The sequence below is a fragment of the Schistocerca nitens genome, chromosome 5 (genome assembly GCF_023898315.1).
Source record: "Schistocerca nitens isolate TAMUIC-IGC-003100 chromosome 5, iqSchNite1.1, whole genome shotgun sequence".
Lineage (NCBI taxonomy): Eukaryota > Metazoa > Arthropoda > Insecta > Orthoptera > Acrididae > Schistocerca > Schistocerca nitens.
The window spans coordinates 654,639,105-654,661,250 of NC_064618.1; the positions used below are offsets into that span (position 1 = coordinate 654,639,105).

At 39.5% G+C, this 22,146-nt stretch overlaps 1 protein-coding gene across 1 annotated transcript in view; it reads right to left on the reverse strand.

The window, feature by feature from the left end:
* LOC126260640 (uncharacterized) overlaps positions 1–22,146 on the reverse strand; it is a 564,809-nt gene that overhangs the window by 50,669 nt on the left and 491,994 nt on the right. The window contains exon 12 of the mRNA XM_049957978.1: positions 15,395–15,580. Within this exon, the coding sequence (XP_049813935.1) occupies positions 15,395–15,580 (186 nt within the window). The remainder of the gene's footprint in view (positions 1–15,394; positions 15,581–22,146) is intronic.

The window sequence follows — 22,146 nt, forward strand, 5'->3', positions numbered from 1 at the left end:
CATTTGACAGCTGCAGCATAAGTCTGAGTTGCTCAATCCATTTTCTTATGCATTTGGTGGATTGATACACCTCTTCTTTCACAGTCTCCATTACCTCCCGATTTATGCATGGACAGTCATGGCAGGTAACTCTTGTGGGCATGGTACAACATCTCTGGCCATCATATTCTGCTGTACCTATTCTTTTCATAGCTAGCATATGAGAGAGGCATGCTCATGGTGGTCTTCCATAACTTCAGCAGCTGGTCATACCTCTGCCATTCAACTCCTCTGTTGCATTTCCTTGATTCAATGGCTTCTGATGAGTTCCTCTATCATCATGATATCCCCTACCAGAAGAGCTGGTATATGCCACCTGTGACCCCTTTTATCAAATGTGTGATTTTGTCAACTTCTGTCCTATTTTGGTTAAAGATGTTGCATGGCACCAAAATGTTCTGTATGTGTGATTGTGTTGTTTTCCCTGACAAGTGGCCTTGTTCTTCAATTGTTTGTCCACTAAGAAGACTTGCTGTTCATTATCACCAAACATTTTCTTTAGCTTGACCTAAAATTTGGCTCAAGTACTGGGCTTCTCTTTGTTGTTCTCGAATGACTATTGGGCTGCTCTGTCCAAGTAAAAGTACACATCTACTGAACACAAAATGCAAATCCAACTGTTGTAACTGGTGAATTGGTCAAACTCTTAGAGCAATTTCATCAGGTTCTGAGCAACATTTTCTCAAAACACTGATGGGTGCCTGCTGTGCAGCTGACTGGCACTGCTGTCTCTCTTCCAATATTATCTGGTGTGTGAGTATCTCCTGAATATATGGATCTTAGGAACCATGTACTGTTTTTGTAACACTGTGACTTTGTCAAGCACAAAGTGCATGTGGCAAGGCCACAGCATCTGTCCAGACCAGACCTCATCACAACAGAAGAGAGAGTAATAAAATTAATTCTTTAATTCTGATCACAGATTTGAACTCCAAATAAAATTCTGTGTAAACTGATACATAACTGAGACCATTTGATTCATTAATTAACAATTCATCAAACCTAATTACTGAACTGATACTGCTAAATTAATTTTGCCAAGTCCACATAAAGTACCCAGGTAATGTCTACAAAGAGGACCATCGTTTGAAGAAGGCATGGCAAATATAACATTTCTTGTCTAATTAACATAGATAATGACCAAAATGCCGAAATCTGGTTTTCTGGCCGTTATTTCAAAGTATCATTGAAGCCACATGGTGATGGAGGCACACACAATTCTGAGAATTTGTGCCAAGTCAGATCACCCAACTTGAGGGCTGGAACTTGGCCAATCCAGGCAGCCAGGACAGTAGGAATCGTTCCATCTCTCAACCACTATTAGGTTGGCTATAAGGAGATGCACAGTAGCTCATTGACAGAGTATTTAATTAACCTGGGGAGCAGCCCTCCAGACCATTCCATTACAATTTCTAGAGGCATCAACATCGCAAGGTTCAGTGTATGGTACTTAGTTCCTTTAGTGGCTACTGCTTGCCATCACCTTTGGACTGTTAGTCATCTGCAAATCACTTGTGATGTTTAGGGTTAGTAAACACATTGGAATTACAATGACTGCCACTTTACTACCACTACACATGTACCAGATAGACATGTACAGTAGTGTGGTAAGCTGTTTTGACCCTGTTACTGTTATGACCCATGGTTAGTTTCTTCTGTTATTGTGATACCTGCTATTTTAGTTCTGTGCTCTCTCTGGGGACCAATCTTTATTGTAAAGCTGGTTTTGTTGTACGAACGTGTGTACTTTCAACTTGTCCTATAGGAAATCTATTGCTCATCCAGCGGCTACATTTTGTGAGTGATAGTTTATGGAAACTTGTGACAGGGCTACCTGTCATTTATGTGTTCATTTTTGAATATATGTTTCTCCAGATTCTCCTGACCTTCATTGTCAGTAGCTACCCTACAGCCCCTTTTGTAAATCAATTACTTACTAGGCAATGAAACACCTGTAGTAAGAAACCAAGAGCGATGCCTGGGACCAAATATCTGCAGGTAAGTGATATGCTGGGAAACAATGTTAGTTGGAGCTTCTTTCCTAATCCGCTACAGTTACATCCACCAACAACTGCAGGCTACAGACATGATGACTGTGACAGGACCAACTAGGTTTTCCAGCCTGGTCGCAAGTTTCAGTCACTGCTGTTGTTGGCTGCTCTTTGCTGAGTAACAGTGACAGCAATGTGACTTGTTTTCTGCTACCCTTATTCTGTAGGTGACGACCTAGGTTTATTTTTAAATTCAGAGAGAGAGTGGGTCTTATTATTCTTTTCTTGTTGCAAGCAGCAGCAATTTCACCATGAAGGAATGCTTGCAGTACAGAACAGGTGGTTTGGCAGACATAGAAGAATAAAGGCAGGATGACTTGCGAGATCTACATCTACATCTACATTTATACTCCGCAAGCCACCCAATGGTGTGTGGCGGAGGGCACTTTACATGCCACTGTCATTACCTCCCTTTTCTGTTCCAGTCGCGTATGGTTCGTGGGAAGAACGACTGCCGGAAAGCCTCCATGCACGCTCTAGTCTCTCTAATTTTACATTCATGATCTCCTCGGGAGGCATAAGTAGGGGGAAGCAATATATTCGATACCTCATCCAAAAACGTACCCTCTCGAAACCTGGACAGCAAGCTACACCGCGATGCAGAGCGCCTCTCTTGCAGAGTCTGCCACTTGAGTTTGATAAACATCTCCGTAACGCTATCACGCTTACAAAATAACCCTGTGACAAAACGTGCCGCTCTTCTTTGGATCTTCTCTATCTCCTCCATCAACCTGATCTGGTATGGATCCCACACTGATGAGCAATACTCAAGTACAGGTCGAAAGAGTGTTTTGTAAGCTACCTCCTTTGTTGATGGACTACATTTTCTAAGGACTCTCCCAATGAATCTCAACCTGGTACCCGCCTTACCAACAATTAATTTTATATTATCATTCCACTTCAAATCGTTCCGCACGCACACTCCCAGATACTTTACAGAAGTAACTGCTACCAGTGTTTGTTCCGCTATCATATAATCATACAATAAAGGATCCTTCTTTCTACGTATTCGCAATACATTACATTTGTCTATGTTAAGGGTCAGTTGCCACTCCCTGCACCAAGTGCCTATCCGCTGCAGATCTTCCTGCATTTCGCTACAATTTTCTAATGCTGCAACTTCTCTGTATACTACAGCATCATCTGTGAAAAGCCGCATGGAACTTCCGACACTATCTACTAGGTCATGCACAGCACCTTCCCCCAGAAGCAGCAGAACCCAGCCTTTGTATGGGGTTTCCCTTGCTAATAGACAATGCTCAGCAACCAAGGTGGGTGAGCTGGCAGACCACCCTGGCTCCTTGCCCCGGGAATGAGAACTGCTGGCCACAGCTATGACTGACATTGCTGCAACTAAGCCGCCACCAGTGTGGCAGTGCCGACCAATGCGGTTGTGGCCCACAGTGCCACCAGTGACACTGACACTGACATCACTGCCCTCAGCATGCTGACATCAAGGAGACTCCCATGCCTCCATCAACACCGCAGGTTGCAGTTGCAAATCACAACCTGGCAAGTGACGCTTTTTTTGACGAGCTGTTGTTGCAGATGTGATGAAGGCTATGTTGGACAGGTTGCAGTTGCAAATCACAACCTGGCAAGTGACGCTTTTTTTGACGAGCTGTTGTTGCAGATGTGATGAAGGCTATGTTGGACCAGTTGCTGGCAGTAATTACAACTCAAAGCACTGGAACTGTGAGCACAATTACAGGAGTTACATGTACGAAGTGCAGAATTGTGCACCTTTTTCAGCGCGGATTTGTGTGCACAACATGGGAAACTAAGCTCAGAGTTATAAAGCAGGTTTTAGCCGCAATTGCTGATGTGCAGGCTGTTGATCTGCAGAAGCATGGTGATGTGCTAGACCAGGTCTGAGTTGAAAATAAGGTAGCATGGAATAAGATGAAGGAAAAGCCCTGTTCATAGGTGTTAGGTTTAAAGGGGCTGATGAGCAAGTAGTAAATGTCACTTGTGAAATTGAAGAGTGAAAAAATTAAGCTTGAAGTGCTGAGTAGATGGGTAGGAGAGTCCAGTACAGTCATTTCTGTTCACAGCAAAATGTTCAGTAGTCTGGAATTCTGGCTTGAGTCAGCAGAGGAAAAATTGGGAGAATTTTAAACAAAGATTGTGGACAAGGTTGCCACGTAATACATGGTATTTCAGTTAGAATCAAAAATAGGTGATAAGATTGCCAGTGCAGTGCCTGTCCAGCAAATTTCTGGGTCTGGGATGGGACAGCTGTTGTCTCCAAAAATTGCAGGAGAGGGGAACGTTATGAGTGGCTGCTCTGAGTATGCACATCACAGAGAATGGCAGGCTGTCAGAAGGATTAGATTTGGTTGCTGCCCTTTTGTCAGCTGATGAAGGGACTTTGGTGAGCACCAGTGGCTGCACCCATAGGAATGGCTACTGAGGCAGACCAATGAAATAATATTATATCTAAAACTTCTACCAAGAGAGCCACTACTGTTCTGATTTGAACTAGCATTTTGAATTAGATGAAAAAAGAATTACCCCACTTGCTTGGAAGCTACACTCACCTGTTTGTACAACAGACAATTCCTTACATTTCCCCTAACTGGGAGTGTTTTAGTGGAATGAATTCGAAAGTTCATCCCATGCACCTCTCCAAAAGTTTCCAAGATTGGCATAAGTCTGGTAAAATCAGTCAACAGCAATTACTGAGCCATTTGGACAACACCTCATATCCAAGGCATGCCTGTGGTGGAAATAGCTGGATGGTATGGTGCAGACCTTGTGCAGCTGAGCCATGAGTCCCTGGCTCACTACTAGAACTGTGCACATCAGGAGAGAGTTATATGATGTCTGATGACGGAGCCGCATTTCAGACGTAGTGGCAGGAGTCTGCAGGAGTTTTTTCTCTGTGAAGATTTGGCTGTATAGCGGAACTAGAGCCACCCATAGATCCCAAGGAAATGATTCCATTAAGATATAATAGGATACCAGAATGGGTGAGGTAACAATTTTTAATTGTCAGTATACAACAGTCTTTGGAAATACTGTCAGCACTAAATAACTTTCAAGAGGAGAGAAACTATTGCTCTGTACCTATCTTAGGAATGGGTCACAGCAATGCACAACCACTGAATCAAACTTCTAGAGCCGATAGGTCCAGACAAGACAATGGTCAGACAGGTCAAGACAAGGCAAAAACTCCCATCTGAATAATCAGGATGACAGCAATGTTCTGTCAGTGCAGCATTTTAATTTGAAAGGAAGGAAATGCAAGGACAATTGGTGTTGTGTGGCATCTCAGAACAATAATGACATACAACTGGCAGCTTTTGCTTCTATTATGGGAGTTGTGACAGAAAACTGACAAGCACAGTCGCATTACTCCTGCTGGCTTTGTGTAGTTATTCAGCAAGGGTGGTGAACTCCTCACTGAATCCTTTGGAGGACTTATGGGTGGGACAGTGGGAAGTATAAAGGGCGCCACTGGTGCACAATCCAAGCTGGTAAAACAAGCAGGTGTTATTGTAATTGTCACTGCAAAGGATATACATCACACCAGCTTGCTCTGGTTGTGGCATGACTGTCAGTACCTGTAATCCTGGGTGCTTATTGACTGAGTTGCATCAATGTCATAATCGATTGTGAGCATGAAAAAGTCAGCATTTGAATGAACAAGAGCAGACATACTCTGCAATTCTGTGAGCCACTGAAGGGGTGCTCCCCAGCAGTGTGGCTTACCCAGATGCTGGCAGCTTAGGTGGATTCCCTGGTACAGCCTCGCAGTCCTGCAGGAAACAGATGGCCCTGCCAAGTGAGAGTGTCCCCCATCCCTTGGTTGCCTGAGGAAAAGCTTGAGAAAAGGATTAGGGAAGGGAGCCATATGACCTTGAAGCATCAGGCCACCTCATTTGTGGAAATGCAAGACAGGCCAAGCTCATGGAGTGGACCCACCTGTTATTTAGACACTATTGGGTGGCAAAGTGTCTCGCTATGCTGAAACAGGATGTGCACTCCAAGAAGATGGAATCAGTTACTGTCAAACAATTAACTAAGTGTCTTCTGTGCCAGAGGGCTAAGCCAGCAAGAGAAAGAATTATGAGATTAATGCAGCATGTCTTTGTATCTGCAATGTGAGAACTATTGTCAGTAGATATGTAGTGGGAAGTCTCCCTATAGGCAGAGGTGGAACTCAGTTTCTTTTTGCCATCCTAGATTAATTTACAAAGTACAGGGTGTATCAAAAAGAATCATCCAATTTTGCATGCCTGTATTCCTGAAACTAGTAAACATAAACAATGATTTTTGTTTTTTGGTGAATGGGAAATTCAAAAAGTGTTTTTTTCATACCTTTTCATAGGTATTTAATATTCACCCTTGAGATGCACAGCACATGTCAATGCGGTATTCAAATTGTTCCCACACTGCAGGGAGCATGTCTTGAGTTACAGCTTCCACATCTGCTGTTATGTGAGGTCTCAGTTCATTCATTGTTGTTGGTAACGGAGGCATATAAACAGAGTCTTTTATAAACCCCCCACAAGAAATAATCACATACAGTCAGGTCCGGTGACCTTGGAGACCAGTAACATAAGGTTGAATCATTTGTTCCAGTGTGACAGATTCAATGTTCAGTAATCCTTTGATTTAAAAATACATGCACTTCCAGATGCCAGTGAGCGGTGTCACATCCTGTTGATGGATGAAGTCAATCAAATCAGTCTCCGGCTGTGGGAAAAGGAAGGTCTCAGGCATATCAAGATACGTGCTTCCTGTATCAGAACAAAATTACAGAACTCCACATGTTGTTGTTTGTTGCTTGTCACCTACATGAAGAGTTTGCAGTAGCTGAATTTTGTATAGTTTCATGTGTAAACATGAACACAACACATGCTAGATAGACATCGGGGGCATGTTGAGCTGCATGGCAAACTGGTTTCTGCAGCCTCTCTGTGAAACTATGGTGGATGCAATCGAAGTCTGTCAGGCACTTGAGGATGGCCCAGCGATTTGCCGTTACACGAATAACCTGTTTATGCCATTATCTAATGTTCTGTGCTATAGGAGGATCCGCACCATACCCAGTACAAAAGTCATGCTGAACTGTGCAAAATGTAGAACACAAAAACACTTTCTGTTGTCCCGACACCATTTTTACTAGACCTGAAGTGGGCACACACTGCTGCTACCTATCAGGAACAATGTAAAACTTGAAAGTCTGCTCTTTCCAACAGTACATTGTTCACACACATATCTCAAGTAACATAATAGTTATGCTTTTTTTAAACCAGATGATTCTATTTGATACACCCTGTATATTATGTTATATTCCATGTGAGTCACATCAGCTATTGTTCTTGTGAGGTGTTTGTGGCATTACGCTGATAAGTTTGGTAACCCCAAAGTGATCTTGTTGGACAATTGACCACAGTTCATATCTTGGGCCTTGATCACTACAATGCAGCAGTGAGGAATCACCATTCACCTGAGGCCTATGTGAAAGACTGGCCGCAATGCGTACATCACGAAGGTAGGCCGAGCTTGCTCACTAGCTTGCTCTACTCAGCAGAAAAACTTGCTCGCTCTACTCAGCAGAAAAACTGCATTTCTACACCTGTTAGCTCATAACTGGATGTGTATGTACAAACGAGAATTGCATCTTCTTCTGGAATCCACTATTATGGTGATAGAAAGTGCTTAGGCCCACTAATTATTGGTTATGGCTGCATTGGGGTACAATAAAATTAAAATCATGTCAAGATGATAAACAGTTGCATAAGACAACACATCTCGTATGAAATGAGGACTGTTATGCAGCAGAGATTAAATGCTACAAACAAGCTGTTATACCATTTATGTCGAGAATTGATCTTAAATTTTGTTGTATGACCAGTAGTCAATAAGACTTCACAATACCAGATTCCAGTAGAAGATGTAATTTTCACTGGCACATACACACCCAGTTGTGATTTAACAAGTTTAGAAGTGCATTTTGTCTGCTTAGTTAAGCAAGTGAGTGAGCTCAGGCCTGCCTTCATGATGTACACGCTGCGACCTGTCTTTCTTGTGGGCCCTGTATTCACCAGACAAGCATTTACCATGCAGCCATGAACGCAGCTTAATGGGTTTTCTCAAAATGGGGTACCTGGCAAGGATTCACTGTTCAGCTCGAAATACCAAATAGGTTCCATATTTCCTGCAGTTCAAAGAGATCATTAACAGTTTAATTCACGATGCTAAAAGCTGTTCCCCAGCTGAACTTATGTTTGGGGGCCCAGTAATTATGCCCCTCAGAGCCACAGTGCAATTACCTCCTTCCCTAGAAGAGGAACTACAAACAAAATTGTCAAATGCTCTAACAAGAATGAGGAGGAATGAAGCTCGCAAGAAGGTCACCATGATTGCATAGCCAAGAGCCCTATGATTAAGGAAGGTGATTTGGTTCTAGTCCAAAACTATCACTGGTCTGGTCTCTTAGAAAAGAAAGCCAAGTTCTATCAACTGTATGATTGTCCCTACTGAGTTGAAAAAGTTCTATGTGATCACTCCTATAGCTCCTACGTAGTTGTCGGCCGAGATATCAGTGCTGAAAACGGCATACAGAGCATTGCAAATATAAAGCTGTTGATCAGCCAGACCCATTCATGCCCGTAAATAATTTCAAACTCCAGTTTACCATTCATGAAATCGAATTTGTGATAATATTGTAGGCCATTTAATTTTCATTTGCTTAGAAATAAAGGGTGATTAAGACAATTTTGCCCTTTATGCTGTGTGTGCCTAAAGTAATGTTTTCACATGGGCTAATATAACAATGAAAACAATCAGTTTTTGACAAAGTAATTTAATAGGATAGAAAAAAAAAGCTACTCATCAAACAGTGACAGAACACATTCCCCAGTTATAAGTTGTGTTGTGATTCACATAACTGTGCAATGATTAGCAAGTATTAAGAAGGAAATTGAGGAGAAATTTACAGAGTTCAAGAAGGACAAATGGCTGATACTGTTGGGAAAGGCTTGGGTGGATTGGAATAGTGGAACCTAGAAATATAGAGCACATGTCTTGCAGTGGGTGTACGTGGAAAGGGTAGTAATGAAGTAGAGTTTGTTGCCCTTGAGGCAGTAGGAGGCATCGGGAATGGGAAAGTGAATGCCATATATGACAGGCATGACTGGGTGCAATCATAACCCATCTCCCCCTCCTTATTATTTGCCAAAGACAGATAATGTTTGCAAACCAATCTCTAATACCAAGGACTTCACAACAGCACAACAGTGTCAAGAAGTTAGATTGAACAACGTGACAAAAACACACACACACACACACACACACACACACACACACACACACACACACACACACACATGCATGCACGCACACTGCTGTCACTCGGGCTACTATCTAGAATTGAATCATAAGATTTATATAATGCTAACATTACACTAGGGAAATAGGATGGAGGGGGGTTAAATGAGCTATTAAGTGTCAAGTTCTTATATTTTTTATGTCAAGGGAGGTCAAACCCTACTATCAGGAGGCATCTCCAGGAATACACTGCAAAAAATGCATAATAAGAGGAGTATCACTTAATGTGGGGAAGAAAATTAGTTAAGAAAAAGTGGTAGCTGGAGATGAACAATCACAATACCATTATCATTGTGTTGGTCTCAACTCACAGTTCTTTTGGCACTTCTAGAAAGCAGATAGTATGGGAAACATGGATCTTAAAGGAAAAATCTGTCTTGTGTTGAGACTAGTATCTATCTAGCAACCTCATCCAGGCATAGTGATTTCAATGGGAAAATAAATGTGTGAGAGAAGAGAAAAACAATAAATGTATTTTAGAATATAAAAACATAATATATTTCAAGAACCTTCCAAAAATGATAAATACTAAATAACAATTAACTGTAGGGGGTATGGTTTGAACTAGCAACCCACATCAGCTAACAATGATAAATGCTGCACTACAATGCATGCACCAAAGCTTGTGGCTAAGTCTAAGTGTGTCTAAAAGAGCTTTTGATTTTTTTAAGTAATCTGAAATTTTCCTTTGGTAACCGCAAAGTCTGCATTTTTGCAATTTGTTTGGACAAAACACTTAGAGGCCAACAGAGCTAAATGCAGTTTCTGTTTGTATAGATTTGGGAGTGTTTGTGTTTTTCGTTGAGAGAATGAGGAAGGCAAGTTGGGAATCCGATGGGTGCTGAAATTTAGCAGGAGAACCGACTACAAGGTCTGATTTCATCAATTTTTCTCAGTGGACAATAGAGATAACTGCATAGCACTACTGTTCTTGTTGTTACCCTCAAATGGCACACTGTGATTTGGAAGCAATAAATATGGATTTTGATATGGACTTTGAACTTGACAACACTTTAGGGAGTAAGATTTTCAACCATAATGTTAGGGAAAATCACAAACAAATTGATCAGGTGAAATGGATTAAGAGACTGTATGAGTATCATTGAGATCACCAAAAACCAATTTATTGCTTATTGAGATTCTTCCAAACATGACCACCAGGTGTGAAGTACATTGAAGCCTTTGGTTGTAACTGTGGTTGGGAAAATAGAAGCCATCTGGTAGTAAAATTCTGCCTGGGGGTCGTGAACAATACAAGTATGGAAACATTAACCACCAGTTGAAAAATGCATCTGTCAGAGCACAAAAGGCAAATATGCTCCTCTTTAAAATACTCTGACATAAGTGCGAAATAAGCTGCATCAGTCCTCATTCAGCCTTCCTCACCAAAAATTTAGCATGCAAACAAATTTGTACTCTTAACACAGAACATTCTCAATCCTTTTCCCCTTGTTTCTCTCTGTAGTGAAACCTTCACCAAAGGCCTTGCCACAGTGGTAACAACAGTTCCTGTTTGATCACCAAAATTGAGTGCTGTCAGGCTGGGCTTGTGCTTGGATGGGTGACCATCCAGTCCAGCAGGGTGCACTCAGCCCTTGTTAGGCAAACTGAGGACCTACTTGACTGAGAAGTAGCAGCTCTGGTTTCATAACCTGACATACGGCCGGAGTTGCGATGTGCTGACCACATGCCCCTCCGTATCTGCAACCAGTGACACCTGTGGTCCGAAGACAACATGGCAGCTCTTTGGTACCAATGGGCCTTCATGGACTGTTTGGGCATAGTTTTGTTTTTAGTTTTAGTTTTTTAGTGAAACCATACTCAGTATCTCCCTCTCACTGCACTGTCTATATACATCCATCTCCCAGAGACATGGTTTTTCTCCAATTGGCACTTTCTTTTGTCTGTCTGTTCCACTGTCAAAAGTCTTCAACCATTTCTCTCATTCATCCATACCACTGTCTCCTTCTCCACGACTCTGCCCCACTGCCATTGTCTTTGCCCCATTCTTTTTCTCTCCCATTGCCACTGTCTCTTTCTTTCTCAATTACAGTCTGCTGCCCTTCTCTTCAACAACCATTGTCTCCTCTCCACATGTGCCCTCGAGGATGGAATGGTGTGGGGGTTTCAATTCCTAGAGCAGTCAACTTTAATACATGAGTATATGGGATGGGGCAGCATGATCAAATTTTTTCATTTTAAATTTCGGTGGTCTTGATGGGTCCACACACCCCCAAACCTAAGTATGGTCTCCCCTCATCTTTTTCATTTCCAGTGTCTCCTCACTCTTTGGCTCCCACTGCAATTGCCTTCATATAGCTCTCTTTCTCTTTCATGGCCATGACCATCACTGTCTCCTCTGTCTTCCTGTCTGTCTGGCACTGTCTTCCCTCTCTTCCACTGCCACTGTCTCTCTGCTACTCTCTATCAGCAGAAACAGCGTGTGAATATGAACACATGCCAAAATTTTTGGTGAGAAAGATAGAATCAGGATTGTAACAGCTGGTTCCCCTTTTTTCTCTCAGAGTTCTTTAAACAGGAGAATATTCACCTTTTTATTCTCCAGTAGAAGAATTTTTCAACTTCTTCCCTTCTTTCTCTTGCCACAGCTGGGTGTGCTGCTTTTATAAAAAGAATGCTATAGGTCAGTAGAGTTTTGACAGTTTATTTATATACTTCTACACATTTACATACTTTGACATGTATAAACAAGAAATAAGAAAGCCTAAAATAACTCTGTCTGAGCAGTTCTCAGACACTGACTGACTGCCATGCCATCCTCAGATGATACGGGTCACTGGATGTGGATTTGGACAGGCATGTGGTCAGCATACCATTCTCCCGGACATTGTCAGTTTTTGTGACCAGAGCCTCTACTTCTCAGCCAAATAGCTCCTCAATTGACCTCACAAAGGCTTAGTGCTTCCCCCTTGCCAGTGGCACTGGGCAGACTCAGACTGTCACCCATCCAAGTGCTAGTCGAGCCCAACAGCACTTACCTTTAGAGATCTGATAGGAACTACAGCAAGGCCATTGGCAAGCATAATATAAGGTCAAAACAAAATCATCTCCCATCAAATTAAAGTTCCCTGCAAGCTACTATACATAGGAGTGCACAACATTTTTAGGCTACACCTACAGTGTACCAAAAAATGTGGTGTTTGATTTGCAAGTACAAGAATGTAATATGACAGAATAAATTTTTATAAGGTGCTTACACTGCCATGTGGCACCACTCATTGTTGAAAAAAGCCAAGTAGAAACATAGTTTTCTGAACTCAGAATCCTTGCAATGATGTCATAATGACCCCACATCTCTTGCCAAGTTTTACATTGGTTAAAACTACATTTATTCCTCAGACCAGATATTACAGGCATATTTTATGTCCATAAATATGGTAACTTTGAACTTCCTGATCTTGGTAATGATATAAAAAAAAGTTTCTAAGTTCCTGAGAATGTCATCTTAAGAATAGATGGTGAAAATTTCTACAATTTGCCATGAACAGAGATAATAGAATTGGCCATCCCCAATTTTGGTACCCAAAAATTATGGTTTTTTGGGATTTCTCAGGAACTGCCCATGAACAAATGGTGCTTTTATAAGCTGCCTAAGGCCTGTCCTAAACTACAACTAATGCAAAAGAATCTAAATGTGACAAAGTTATGCAAATGTTTGTTTCACATATAAGCAGAAAAACCATATCCACGTGCAGCAATTGCTCCTGGATATCTGATGATGGATAAATTCCAAAAGGTGTCATATGAGCAATAATGTCTTTTCTTGCCTGATGGTTGACTTTTACCGTTGTGACCCAGTCAGTGTGTATGCAGAACTACTGATTATTATAATGCAAAAGAACCAACCAAAATTCTCAATTAGCTTGGTCTGGAGGAAGTGTCTAATGTTTAAATTTTGACCCTGTGCTATAGGAGAGCTAAATTATGTCCTTTCTTCTGATATATATAGAAATGGTCACTAGGCCAAGGGCTAATAGATTTGACCTTTTATCTCTATAATCAACTGAACCCACACACGACTCCCAGAAAAAACACATTTTTTGCATGGCTTTTTGTAACATAATTGTACGTGCACTGTCATGCATGTGCAGATAAGGCTCCACTGAGTCAGCATTATCTGAATGAGTGTCATTATTTAAGGATCACTGAGAAAACTAAATGTCACTGTTGGAGAGAAATTTATGTTTCAGAGCACTAACAAGATGTGGTTGCTCAAGTTTTGTAAGTATTTCCTATCACACAGAAGGAAAAAAACACTTTCTAAACAGGTTAACCCCTGAGACTACCTTTAGAATGCAGTGAAAGGCATTGTGCTTCCAAAGCTAAATAAATTTAAATACATAAACTTTATGGGCCTACTGTGCTTCGTACTTCCAATCTACGATCCATCTGACACATATCTGCATTATGAACACCCATCTACACTGCTAGGCAAGGCTTGCCACAGTACAGAGGCATTACAAGTATTGCCTTCGAGAAAGTGATACAGATCAAGAGCATAGAAAGCTCGAGCATCTTGTTGTAATGCTGTACAAGTTGATTGTGTACCTTTCTTTAGTTTGAATTGTGTGAGATCTCACTGGGAATTTACACAACCTTTGTAACCCATAAACTATGATTATGTTGCAGAAAAATAAATCAAAAGCTTTACAGAATCCATATGCTGGCTTCTTGCTCAGATAAGGGTGTTCAGCAAGTATGTTGACTTGTATAGGTTAATCCTTATAAAAAAGTAAAAACAGCAACCAACTCCTTATATTCCATGGAAGAATTTCTGTTATTGTAAAGTGTAAAAGGTGGCAGGTAGGAGTAGTTAACTCACATCTGTGTATTTAAAAATATATATAATATTATTAATAATAACAATAACTCGCATGTGAACACACAATAACTTATTTCATACCATGATGAATTATCATGCAACTTATTCATGGAGCATGAAACTAACTAACCAGCCGATCGCTGTTAGTAACATCATTTATTATAAAACAAAAAGTGACATTAATGATACTGCACCAACATATTCATATCCAGATGGGTGTTCATATTTAAAACTGCATTTAACTTCTGCTGTACTTGTGATGTTTCATTTTTCTTGTTGTGGCAAAAACAAGCATCAAGTGTATAGCACACGGTACATCTAATTTTAAACATTCACAGACATCTGGGAATGCCTCTGTCAGCTTGGAACCAATAGTGATACTACATGATTTAAATAAATAGTACTATTAATTTTACATTTTTGTAATAATTCACTTTTGTTTTTACACAACATAGTTCCACTGTTGCAATTTCCAACAAAACATCATACTGACGTACATATTTTAATAAAAATGAAATGAATATATTAAATAGGAGTGACAACAATAGAAAGTGGAAAACCTTCAGAAATACAATAAAACCAAAGGAAAATACACACTTTGGAGAAGAAAACTGATAACCATGGTGTTATATAAAAACAATACGGAAAAAGGAGGCATTTTAACAGAATTGTTCTTGCAAGATGCCTAGTTCTAAATAAAAGATATAGCCTACTGATATTAGTCAAGAACTCCTCCAAAGGAACCTCATCACTTCAGTGAAAATCATTGACAAGCATGTGCAAGAGGTATATTTGCAGCAGTTCATTAATACAGCAGCAGCAAAATTTTCACAAATCAGACTCAAGATTATCCATTACAAGAACCTTAATAGAACTGATATTTTTATGCAGCTAGCTGTAAAGAATAAGAGGGGTATTACTATTGTTGATCACAATAATAATAACCTGATAGATCAGTAGTACCATTCAGTGACACGCAAGAGTATTTTATTTTAAGAGATTATACAGATATGTCCTTGATAATTAATAGCAATAAAAAGGACAGACTGAAATTGCAGCACATTAACTTCAGCACTTCCAAATGTTACAATCATATTTTGAAGTTGAGTTTTTTCTTTACCTGAGTTTCTGCACTGATTATTCGAGCTATCTTGAAAGTTCCATCTAATCTGTTATCAATTGTAGGCAGTGCAAAAGCTGATATATTCTTGATGATTGGATCACTGACATTAGCTTTTGTACGACCTCCAGGAATAATAGTAGGATAAGTGGTATTACCTTCTGTGTGACCTGCATTAACAGCAAGCTGCAAAATAAAATAAATTTCAATTAAAGTGTCAGGCCCAGAACAGATTATATATACAATGTTTTGCTGAAAAGTAATGCCTCTGATTTTTTAATGAGGAAACTCTTAAAGCTTTTTAAATAAAACAAATGTTATTAACACTTTACATCCTTATTCTCTGTGTCTACGTATCTGTTTCTCAATGGTGATAAACACATTTCTCCAAATGAGAGACCAGTTTGATACTCTCACTGTAGAATGTTTGATTTTATTGATGGAGCCACAATCTCACATCTGCTTGCACCACTTGCTTACTATCCAAGTGAAGAGCTTGAAGGTATTCTCCGAGTTTTGGAAACAGGTAAATCAGACAGGTCAAGTTGGGACCATATTGTGGATGAACAATAACAGTAAACCCAATGTGACTTATTGTTGCAGATATCACAGTGCTCAAGTGTGCCCTGGCAATGTCACACTGAAGGAGATGATGCTCCACGTATGGACAAACTTTTTGAATGAATGCTTTCAGTTTTCTCAATTACAGCATACTGTTGCTCATGCACCGAGATAGGTACATTGCACATCGGCATGTTACGCTACACAATGTGGAGCCCTCTAGTGGCAGAGGATTGAATTTGTGTCAGTGAAGCAGGAAAGCTGATGAGCTATATAAATGACATGTAATACCTAAACCAATATTGAGTGCAGGATAAAAAATTCAGAGGCATTACTTTTCAACACGTTCTCATATTGTAACATGGCATGATCACAAATATGAACTTTAATGTAACAGAGTCTCCATATGGCTCTAAAAAGTGCTTTCATCTTTCAAGCTATTGATGGATAACAAAACACAGATGATTCAGTAAAATCTTCTTCCAGTGTCCTTGAGATTTTTTTCATCATTGTATTAACTTGCTGGGAACATACAACAACTATAGTTCCTCTACTTACCTCACTGTTTCCTTTTTTGCTAATAGTTGTCCTCTCTCTCTTTCTCTCTCATCCATGATTTTTTTACCTACCCTGAAGACCCAAATTGGAAACCCTAGTTCTAAAGAAGTTTTGGTTTGTTGCTTCTGAGTATTTGATTTGTTTTTTAATTTTTTTCCGTAGTCCTGCGATCCATGCTATCTTTGTCTTTTTCCAGAAATTCAGGAATGTTTGTTTTGTTGGCCTGACCTCACAGATTTGGTGGAAGGGTTCAAAAAGGGTAACAAACCTTTGTATCTAAAGATTTACACATATTTCAGTGAATCGTGGCATTGATTCTCATTTTCCAACTCTTTTGTTTGTGTTCAACAATTTGTCTTTATAGCATCTGTAGGCTAGCTAGCTTGCAGTTCTGTATTGAAGCTTCACACCCATATAAACATTCTGACCTTACAATTTTAGTATAATGTTTTTGTTTTGTTATTTCAAGAACTCCAATACTTGAGACAAACGTTTTTAGTTGGATCATAAGGTCTTTACATTTTATTAATTAGCAGTAAACCACAGATTATTTAAGGAATTGAACTCAAATGTACACAGCAGCTTCAAACTTCTGATTACTTTACAAATGGGTTAGTGTGTTAAACGTAAGCATATAAACAAGAAAAAGTTTAGAAAAGTTTTGATATCTTGTTCAAAGTTCATTGGAAGTCACTTTAAGTGCTCTAATTGTCAAACATTAAATGAGTACAGTCTGGGTAATTTGTACTCTGTTTTAAGCAAAAGCTATTTTTTCACACATCTCAATTCTTTATAATGACATATCACCTAAAATGTGTGTCGTACACTTATATAACTCTGCAGGGACATTTAGTGGAATACATGGACAATGTCTGCAAAATGTCATGTGAACAGAGTTAGTTGTAAAGAAGTAACAAATTAAATTTTCATGCTTCATGTGGCAACTTTACTGCATGAACAGAAATTTTAATTTAATTTAATTTAATTTTATTTATTTTTGAGTTCTGTGGATCCTTAATGCAAGTGTTGTGCTAGACTGTAGAATGTGTAATATTATTACAGTAATTACTATACATAAATGGTAATGAGGCTTACAACCTTAATTAAATGTTAATGGATACATCAAAAGTGTGGTGTAAGGGTTAAGGAGACAGTAGTAATAATAGTGATACGAACAGTTTGTAAGGATTACAGTCTAATTAAAAAAATAAAGTTTTCTTTCAATAAGTGATATACCTGTGCTCTCATTCTCAAGCACTGGAAGAGTTCAAACTGGGTATTTTGCATGGTAAGATACATATACACAGTGTCCAACTGCATCAACTGTCTTATTAAAACCTATAACCCAACATCGTAACTCTTAATGAGTAAATTACAGTAGCATTTCAAATTTTTAAATTCTGCCAATTGTTACACAAAATATTGAAAACCAAATTTTGATTGGCACTGAACAAGATGTTAGATAGGCAACTTGCAACTGTTCATGTGAACCATGAATCAGGATATCTATTTAGTAACACACATTACATCAGTTACAGATATTTTGAATTCATTCAATTGTATTGTTCCTCCATGATATTTAAATTTATATACCCTTTCCATTTTACCCAAGCCTGAGCCTGTATGTGCTTTGCTTGATTCGAGTAGTAGCATTTCGTTGTTATATTCCCAATGGTAGTTTGAATTTAAAGTGATCTGTAGAATGCCTCCCTTTTATGCCTCATCCCAGAGATATCAGCTGTTAATGGACAAACGTTGTGTCCGGTAGGTGACATGCATGGGAAGTTGAGTATTCTTTGTTTTTCGTGGCTGATTTACTGGGTGTTATGGATTTTTCAGTTAACCTATCTTTGGGTTGCAATTTCAAACACTGCACAGGGCTTGTATTATATTATGCTGGTAAGATTTTTTACTTCAAATTTTTTTCTTGTCTGTGGATAGCATTGTTTTCTTGCCAAGGGGTTGCCCAAGTCAATGCGCTCCAAGCCTGAAAACCTGTTGCAACTCCTTGCACATTTTCCTGATGTTCTGACAAATATACTGGGGATCAGCAACAGAAGTAAGTACAAGATTTGCTTGGGTGATGATGTTCCTGTGAGGTAAACCATGTATAGACTGTCACCCTCCTAAGCCTTTCCAATTTTTCTCATCCCTAACAAGCAAGGGGGGAGATTATCTATGGCCCGATGTTGACTATAAGGCATTGAATGAGAAGGTTATTTTAGAGTCAGTTCCCTTTCTGGATCTCTACAGTAGTTTTACATGGTTTCTGGAGCATGTTTCTTTAGTGTGTTGAATTAAGCATACTATCAGATTCTCTTACCTGTAGGTTCCAAACAGGTCACTGCCTTCAGCACTCACTGAAATCTATATGAATTTAATTTGGTTCCCTTCAGCCTCTCAACTGGAACTGCTGTGTTATCTCAGCTACTGTGATCTTAAATTAAAATCCATTTATAACTCTCTGAATAATGTCATTATTTATAACACTACCTTTACTGAACATCTGGAACATCTTGGGCAAGTCTTGCTTCAGTTTAGTGAGGCTGGGTTCACTCTTAAGTCCTCTAAGATTAACATAGGCTGTTGACAGATCTCTTTCTTGGGCATTTGGTGTCAGCCGAAGGTGCCAGAATTAATCAAGAACATACACATGATTTACATAAATTCCCTCCATCTAAGAACAAGGAGGGGTAGCCAGGTTTACTGGCATGGCCAACTTTCACAAATTTGTGCCTAATGTGGTACAACTGGCAGCCCCCCTTAATAGCGTGTGTAGGAAGGGAGAGGTTTTTGAGTGGGGCAAAAGTTAACAAGCCCCATTTGAATCCATCACAGAAGCTCCTAGTAATCCACCAGTTTTGATGATACCTAATTTTGAGTTGCTGTTTATTGTACAGAATGTTGCCTCAAGTGCCAGCATTGCTGCCATTGTTTATAGGAATCTGAGGGTCAATGCGGTCCGATAGCATATACCATGAAGAGATTGTCTCCTGCTGAGTTTATATATTTGTTTTATGAGTGGGTTCTCTTTGCCTTAGAGAAATTTTATCTTGAGCTTAGGGAATTCCAACTCGAGACTGATAACCACGCCTTAAGTTGTGTGTTGGGGTGCCCAAGGGAGATGAGGAGGATTGCTCTTCAGGCAGTCCACATCTTGGCTTTCCAAATTACTGTGAAACACATTAGAGGCACAGAAAATCAAATTGCTAACCTCCTCAGCTAGGGACAGTCATGTTGGAAGTGGTCGAGAAGCTCCACCTATAGCGTGTGTGTGTCTTAAGTGACGCACTAGAAATCTTTTTGGGTCTGAAGCACTAACAGGATCAAGAGCCTTCTATTCATTCTACTAAGTGTGGGTTCCTGGGGAAATTATGTTTTAAATAAAGGTATGATTTGCTGTAAGGAAAGGAAGGGAAAGAATTTTAAGATCTGCCTCCCCAAGGAGTTGGTACCAACCGTCTTCCATTATCTCCACAATTCTGTGCTGGCTGGTCATTTAGGAGTGTACAAGGCTGTTGCTAAGACTAGACAACATGTGGCATATCCCTCCTTGTACTTCACTGCCATTAATATCTTGAAAATCTTTTATCATTGTGGGTAGTTGTTGTTTTCCCTCTTTTGGTGCTGTCATTTAGTGTGTTCCAAGCAGACTGGACTGCCAAGCAGAGATTATACTTGACAGCCTTATTTTCTCACCAGATATTTGGTCGGGAGTTTTGGGTGTCACCTCTGCACTGGATAAGCAATGACTGCAACTGAATACTTTGTGAACTAGTTTTACGGCAAATTTAAATGTTGTTTTGACCCAAAGATTTTAAGATTTAAATTTCCCTGGGTTGTTCTCTTGATTTGGCTGTAGCTCCCCATGTGTTTGTAAATTGTATTCCATATGCTCAATTGAAACTGTGTCATTACACTTAAGGTTTCATTCGCGTGTTCTGGGCTTAGTTGTGCTAATTTGATTTTGTGTGCATCCAGTTGGCATCTTGACAATTTAATATTTACTAATGTATGCTCCACACTTCAGGTGTCTATGTTATACGTGATTGCTTGTGTGCCTTGTACTGCTATGCATAGGTGTGAGGTGTGAGCATATGAGCCTGGTTGGGGCTTGTGAGCCTTGTTTTGCGTGCCTGTAATCTCGCAGTAGTTCTGTTACCCCCCCCCCCCCCCCCCCCCCACACAGTTGTCAGGCAGTTGGGCTAGTGAGGCATTAACTGGGTCTGCCATTGTGCATGAAAGTGTTATTGTAGCCCACTCAATGCACAGACTTCATATAAAAGATATGTTGTTTTTGTTTTGTACTACCCATCAGTGTCTTTGATACAATTTTGGAGTGTTTGCTTTAACAGCTTGTGCTCTCCAAGCGGTCACTAAATTCTGTGTTAAAGTAAAGGGTTTTAGTTTTGTATATAACCATACCTTTGGGTTGCGCATTAAGACTGGTGTGTTTTTACTGGTGTTGTATTTTTATACTTCTAAAAGAAAAAGAGGTTCATATGACAATGCTTTCCTAAAAATATTGGTGGGAATGAAGAATTTCGCCTGTGGTATTCACTGAGGGTATCAGGGTCTCTTGTCCCTGCTAGTGGTGATTATTGCATATTGTTCAAAGTTACTCTAATAAGCAGGGTTTGTGATCCCTCACTTCCCTGGATCAAATTCTTGTCCTTTCTTGGCATAATCTTGTTCCTTCTTCAGGCTAATTATTATTAGCATGATCACACCGCTTTGCACTTATTATCCATTGTTAACAAATTCTGAGAATTATCATTCTCTGTCCGACTGTTTGTCAATTGCTAAAATTGTCATTTGAAGTAAAGTGTTTCTTACTGATCTCTTGCCCACTAAGGGGTTGTTGTAGGGTGAGACAAACAAATTTTTTTGTTCCTTTAAATTGAATTATTGTCTTTTTCTATCAGAAAGCTTTTTATTGTTGAATTAGTGTTTTAAAATCATAAGTTCATTTGAATTTTAAAAAAATCATCTATGTTTTCATGTAAAGTTTGTTGCTTGTTTTAATTCTGAAAACTTTGATGAATAAATCATTTATGTGTAATAAATGGTGACTGATTGTGCTAAACCCTGATGTCCAGTCCTTCTACTAAAATGCTTTATTGGCAATTCAGGGTACCAAGGTTTTCTGTTTACAATATATATTAGGTTTCTATATATTTTTGTGCATTTTTTGTTATGTTTCTCATGCATTTATGTTTTTTCAGCTGAAATTCTGGGATCAGTTTATGTTTGCTATTTCCCCTTAAAAGATTGTTTCTGTAAGATTTGGTGGATGTATTGCAAATTCTAGACAGCTCACATCAATATCCTCTCAGATTTTTTTGTCTTCAATTATCTATCTTTTTTTTCTGAAGAAACCTCCACCTGCATTTGTTCACTCGTTCATTAGAGTTTTACAGCCCAGCAACTGTCAGAGACAGTGTAAAAGTGAAGTTGTGAAGAGATTGATTTGTAAACTATGAGGGCAGGCTAAAAGTAGTGGCTCAGAAATTTTTATTCTGTTCTCAATATGATTGACTTCCCTGCTTCACTGGCACAAGTTGCAGCCCTCTGCTATTAGTGAGCTCAAAATTATAGTGTATAACCTGGTGGTGTGTAACATCACTATATCT